The sequence below is a fragment of the Pezoporus occidentalis genome, unplaced genomic scaffold, assembly GCF_034315485.1.
Source record: "Pezoporus occidentalis ecotype Australia unplaced genomic scaffold, CSIRO_AGI_Poc_V1 ctg409, whole genome shotgun sequence".
Classification (NCBI taxonomy): Eukaryota; Metazoa; Chordata; class Aves; order Psittaciformes; family Psittacidae; genus Pezoporus; species Pezoporus occidentalis.
Window position 1 is genome coordinate 122,096 of NW_026915735.1, and position 6,000 is coordinate 128,095.

Below are 6,000 nucleotides of genomic sequence, written 5' to 3' on the forward strand. Positions count from 1 at the left end.
TTTCCTTTGGCATCCTCACCTGCCTTTGAAAGCTCTCCCTTAGCCATCAGCCCTGTCTGCAGGGAAAAGCTCCTATGCCCGCATGGTCCCTAGAGGTCCCTCCAGAACAAAGGGACATAACACCTTCTTTGCAGACTGCTTCTACAAATGACACAGCTTCGTCCTGCGGCACAAAGGACCCCACACCATACTCTCCATCCATACCTGCCTGCACTAGTCGTGGGTCCAAGACACGATGTGGGTTTGGCTTTAAATTTTGATTATGGACAAAATTACCTAACGTTACACAAGGACAACTCAGGTGAATCAGAGTCTTTTGTGCATGCACCACTTCCCCTAAGTGGAGGAAGGCAGGAAAAGTTCAGTGAAAGACGAGATAAGGCTGTAATAGGATTTCTCATCGTCTGTCAGTCCTGCATTGCCTGGTCTGATCACCACAGCTACGTGAGTATCCGCTTCCTCGGCTGCGTTGGCTTCTGAAACAGAGGTGGGGAGAGTGATGAGATGTGTTTACTGAGCTTTCCACCTGAAGGTCATCATGGTTTGAAGATGCCCCAAAATACTGAAGTGCTTTTAAAGGCTGAGACTGAGAAAGCAGCATTTGCGCTGCAGGGCTGTAGAGAAGAACCAGCTCCCAGCTGACCTGCTGTGACAACTGTAGCTGCTGTGTAATGTGAGTGGACAGGAGCTGGCTGCCTTGTGATGGCAGCTGATGGCTGTCCAAGGCACCGTGCAGGCAGCACACACCAGCAGCTCAGTTGCCGTCATGAAGAAGCTAGGCCATGGCATTAGTGAGTCCCAACAACCTCACCCCATCCCTGCTAGGGGCCACTTTTCACAAGCCTCCTTCAGTCCCTGAGCACAGCAAGAGGCCACAGGAGGACAATATAGGGAAAGGGAGATAACTGCAGCTCCCTCCAGCTCTGCTGGAGGCTGGGGAGGAGATAAGGGCTAACTCCTGGGGGTGGAGCTGGCTTAGACTGAGATCGCAACCCAGTGCCATCTGTGCCAGAAAGATCTTTCCAGCCAAGGTAGGAACTTAAATTAGGTTCCTGAGCTTTGTTTTCCAGGGGTCAAGTCCTACTGACCAGGAACAGTGTCTTCCTGATGCGGAACACAACCTAATGGTAAATGGCACTAAGAACCAGGCACCATGTGTGCCACATAGCAGACTGTTCCCTAGAGTACAGGTCATGAAAACCACTGACCCTGTTTGTAAGTGGGGCACGCCAACTGCTTCAGCAAATGCTCTGCTTTCACACTGACTCCTTGCTTGCTGGTGCAAGGGCAGGTTTTCTGCTTGACCTATTTTCTCACAGTGCAGCACTGCTCACAGATATCCCACTGCTGTGCGAGAGCCTGGATGTGTAAAGAAGGAGCATGGCAGCAGCTATGGGGATGCCACTGAAGCAAGGTGGTCTGCAGCACTTCTGGGGAGCTTCTGACAAGTCTGGAGGACAGTAGGACTGTCACGACACCTACCTCGAGGGACATCCGTCAGGAAGAGGATATTGTTGGTGGCGCACCCAATACTGGCAGCAATTCTTCTGTAGCTCTCACTTTCTATCTTGGGGCCTATTTTGGTATCAAAGTGGCCATCAAAGAGCTGAAAGAGAGAAAAGCAAAGGCACTTGCTGAGTGCCACCTGAAGAGCAGGGCTAAACCTCACTCCTGAGTGAGACATCCCGTTTCTTTTCAACCACAGTAAGAGGGGGTGATGGCTGAACTGCAGGTCAAACCCACTGCCCCATCTTCCTGTAGCAGGAAGTTATCCATGCAGTGTTACAGCAAGGGAAGTGCTCTGCAGAGGGAGAAGCTGTAAGGAAGGTGATAAAGTTATCTACCTCTAGAATATCACCTTCTGTAGAATAGCCGAACAGAAGCTTCTGGGCTTCAATGCTGCCCGAGGAGTAGATATAGACCTTCATCCCAGCTTCCCGCCACTTCCGGATAGCTGGAACCACGTCCTCGAAGATCCTGGAGCAAAACAGGGCAGGAGGTAAGGGTAAACCCAGAGGTACCCAGAGGGATACCTTTATCCAGTTGCCCTGATAAATGTCCTGTTAGTTTGTAAAGGGACTTCATTCTCAACCTGCTCAAGACTCCTGCAGCTGGGGAGTGTATTTCAAGCAGCAGGTGAAATAGTCTTAGCTCCAGCCAACTGAGCAGCTCATTGACTGTTATGCAGACAGCAGCTCTGATGAGCCATTTCAGACATTTGGCAGAAGCTTCTCCAGCCCCTTCAATTTATAGAGGGGAGTAAAGGTTGGGGAAAATGGTATCCCACTGCTTTTCTCTGCAAGGGAGGAATAAGGGGGGAGACAGAGAAAACAGGCTCTTGTATCTTGAGCCCCACCTGCTTGCAAGCTACAAAGGCTTCCTGTTGGTAAGAACTGTGGCCATAAGCTGCATCCATATGGGACAAACATAACTCACAGATTCAGGCTCTGTCCATGCATAGGGAGGAGCTGAGAGAAGGTTGCAGCGGAGAAGCTAAACTGAGTGGCACTGTATGAACTGTTTGAATGCAAACAACAGCTTGGGAAAGGAATATCCCCCTAAGGGACTGAGAACAGAGCTATTCTATTCAGCAGCTCAGTCAGGTTGTACAGTACTAGGCCAGATCCCTGCCTTAAGTGCACTGTAAAGGGCGAAAAAGCTCCTGTTCACTAGGCAGCAGCATCCTTCCCCTTATTCTTCCAGCCTTGCAGTGTGCTGGGGAAGCAAGATACAAGTATAGCAATGGGCTGATGAGTCTCAAAAACATGAGCTCTGTCTAACTCCTGGGTAATAGCTGCCCAAAGACAAGCCCAGCAGTTGGGAGCAAAGCAGAGGGAAGGACGACCAAAGCCAAGGTAACTGTTGTGTAAATGCTAATGGACATATCTGTCTGTTTCCTCATACCCTTCTCATTTATACCATGAGGCCTCTCCAGTGCTGCACTTATAGTATGTAAAAGCTCTTTGCATGCAAAGGACATTTACAAGATGACACATGTACTGGGAGAAAGTGAAAGCTTGAGGATGCTCAAGAAGGACAAAGTGAGGCTGACAGTAAGTCCCTCAGTAAAACACTTGATGTTTGATAGGGAAAGGCCACAAACAGCCTTGGAATGGTAGGGAGGGTGTTTGAGTTTGATATGGCAGAAGGATGCAGAGAGGAGCTGGAGGAGACATGATACCCAGGGAACCATTTTCACCCCAGTCCGAATGGCAGCCTTTCTACCTGCATTGCACAGCTCCATGTGGCTACTTGGGGCCACTTTACTGCCTGAAAAAGAGGATCTGAGCACTTGGAGGAGGGCTCCCATTAGATGCAAAAGGAATGAGTTTTGCAGACCTGTAGCAATCAGCTGGCCCTTTCTTCATCCTCAGTTTCTTGGCCATCTGCTCAGAGCCTTGTTATGTTATGAATTAAAAAATGTTCATTTTTTTCATAGTTATTTATCAAATGTCTCTGGTGTCAGCTGAAACTATTTGTTGCACAACACCTGCAAAAACTCACATCCACCCTCATGTCTTCATATGCTGAGTTGAGCATCTGGATTTCAGACACTGATGTGCCAGCTACAGTTGAGCAAGAAGGCGATTTTAAAGATCTCACTGCTTGGATGCTGCCAAGCAGCAAGGCTAGCTCCACAGTTTTTGGGCCACTGTAAGACAATTAGCCCTGCTGTTTAAAAGCCACCCAACAGGATGGCTGTTCCTCTCGACTTGCTTTTGGGTTTTGTTGCTTTTTCTCATGGATGTTTACATTTTCTGTGAGCTTTTTCTTCTTCCTCATTCTTCCTTTGGCAAAATACTTTGTGAACTTCAGGGTTTGGTCTACTTCCTTAGGAACTTGAAATGGATAGTTTAACCAAGCATCTCTCAACCTAAATAAGAAAGGCTTAACTCCAGTTGTCCCTACTTATGCACCCTTGTGATGTGGCTGAAACATAAAGAGAAGCCTGAAGATAAACAGAAGTGGAAAGGCAGGAAACACACAGGTAAAAGACAAAGCAGGAGGAAATAACAACGGGACCCAACCCTGCAACCCTGGCTTTTTAAGGCTTGTTCCAAAATGTGAGTGCAATTCAGGAATATCACATGCAAGACAGAGAACTGCAAGAAGGTCATGCTTGCGCCTCATTCTCCTGCTTTACCAAGAGATCTCTGTATAAAAATATTGAGACATTTTCTGAATTCCTAATGCAGAAGATAGTTGTCCCAGAGTAATATTCTGGTGGTCGTGGAAGCAGAATCACCCATGTCATGCCCTCATTACCTTCTGAGGCCCTATCTCCTTTACAGACACTGCCCAGGTGGCTGGAGAATTGGCTGTTCCCCAGCATGTACCTGCCATTTATTCCTTAAGGAGAAACGTTCTCACCCACTTGTAATCTTCCCAGCAGGGACTGAGACAACTTGGTCAGTCCCAGGATTACTCTAAACTTTTGGTTGCCTAAGATCCAAAGACTGGATTAGTGTTCATTGCATGATCAAGTTTGAAGTGAAGTGTCAAATGTGTTGGCTTCTCCACTGAGGTGGTAATTCTGTTAACAGACATCTAGCACAGATGCACCCCATTCCTGCCCCAGGGAAAAGATCACACAGTTACTTACTCTCCTTTGACAAGCCCAGTTGCATAGGCTGCCCTCCACATGTGCCCCTGAAGCTGCTTCAGTGCTGTGGTCTTCCTGTCCATAGACATCTGCCAGTGCACATTGTCTACGACTGCCTGGATGACCCGCTCCAGCTCCTCTTCCCCACTTCCGCTCTCTAAAGGGATTGGCACGGCTCCATCCAAGCTAGAGTCCTCCTGAGCCTGGAAATAATCCATGATAAAAAGAGGTGAGGGAAGAGATGGAGCAGTCTCACCATCTCAGTTCAGGAAAGGGGTATTGCAGGACACAGCCTGAACTGCTCTTCACATGAAGGGTGACAACATTGTTTGAATGCTTCTCTCAATGGGAAACTCAGACTTCCATAATGTCTAGAAATACTTGCTTGGACTGTACTTTCCAAGCCCAACAATTAGCACTACTGTAGCTGTATTACTGCAAATAATAATGAGAATTATACTTGCTTAAGTATTTGATTACTGAAATTAAGGCAAAGAAGCAAACCTATCTGTTGGCTTCAGACAGCCCCTGATCTCAAATTGATGCCATGTCCCTGTACAGAGGCAGGATATGTTGTCCTGTGCAGGACAAGTACTCTGCCATCGCTCCCTGCTGCTTCTTAACCAGGCATCTGAAAGCCACAGGCAGCAAATTCAGCAAGAGAAGGGCACAGTGCAGGCACACAGCTGAAAAGCCCTGGTTTGACTCCCACTCTCAGGGGCTGTGAAGACCAAGGCAGGCATCTGAGCTGCTGCCTACCATGCACCAGCCCTTCCCTAAGCACAACCCCAGACTCCTGTTGGGTGACTGGGGGAGTCTGAGTGACCTGAACTCTGAGGCATGCTGTGAAGCCCCAGAAAGACACAGAACAGCTGTTACTGGACCTGTTTCCTCAGAAGTCCGACGTCCCGCTGGCACTCTTCCTCCTCCCAGTGAGCACGCAGATACTCCTTCACGTTGTCCTTGATGTAAGGGAACAAGGTCTCCTGGCAGCACACAAGAAAAACAGGCAGCGCCTTTAACCTGGCAAAGGTAAGGATGACTTGCTTTTGAGGCAACTGTTTGCACGTGCTGGTGTGTATGGTTACTTTTCCCTGCATGAGCTTCCACTACAGTACTACAGCTTGTGAAGCTGCCAGCCAAGGGTGTCTGCTCACTGCAGGCAAGAGCCAGCCTTAAGCAAAGATTAGTGCAGGTGGATTTCTTGCACAAATGCTTATGCAGCTGTAGCTTTTACATCCCTGAATGGAAAGGTGGGTGACAACTTTTCCCGGGGTTGCCAAAAACATGACTTAAATAGGCAGGCACGACTCCCAAGCTCCCATGAGCTGAGGAGTACAAGGCTGGCTGTGTGTATACTCTGTAACTTATATTACAGTACTTTTAATGGGGCACTT

At 48.3% G+C, this 6,000-nt stretch overlaps 1 protein-coding gene across 1 annotated transcript; it reads right to left on the reverse strand.

Moving 5' to 3' along the window:
- Positions 1 to 152: 152 nt before the first annotated feature.
- ENOPH1 (enolase-phosphatase 1) lies at positions 153 to 5,718 on the reverse strand. Its single transcript, XM_062633960.1, has 5 exons — positions 5,488 to 5,718; positions 4,604 to 4,806; positions 1,845 to 1,977; positions 1,483 to 1,606; positions 153 to 476 (listed from the first exon to the last, which is right to left on the reverse strand). The coding sequence occupies exons 1-5, from the start codon at positions 5,701 to 5,703 to the stop codon at positions 337 to 339; spliced, it is 816 nt and encodes a 271-aa protein (XP_062489944.1). The 5' UTR covers positions 5,704 to 5,718; the 3' UTR covers positions 153 to 336.
- Positions 5,719 to 6,000: the final 282 nt, after the last annotated feature.

Coding starts and splice junctions, on each gene's coding strand:
- ENOPH1 (XM_062633960.1), bottom strand. CDS start 5,703: ATGCAGGGAAAAGTAACCATACACACCAGCACGTGCAAACAGTTGCCT. Junction 1,607..1,844: donor CAGAAGGTGATATTCTAGAG/GTAGATAACTTT, acceptor TCTCTCTTTCAG/CTCTTTGATGGCCACTTTGA. Junction 477..1,482: donor CCTGACGGATGTCCCTCGAG/GTAGGTGTCGTG, acceptor CCTCTGTTTCAG/AAGCCAACGCAGCCGAGGAA.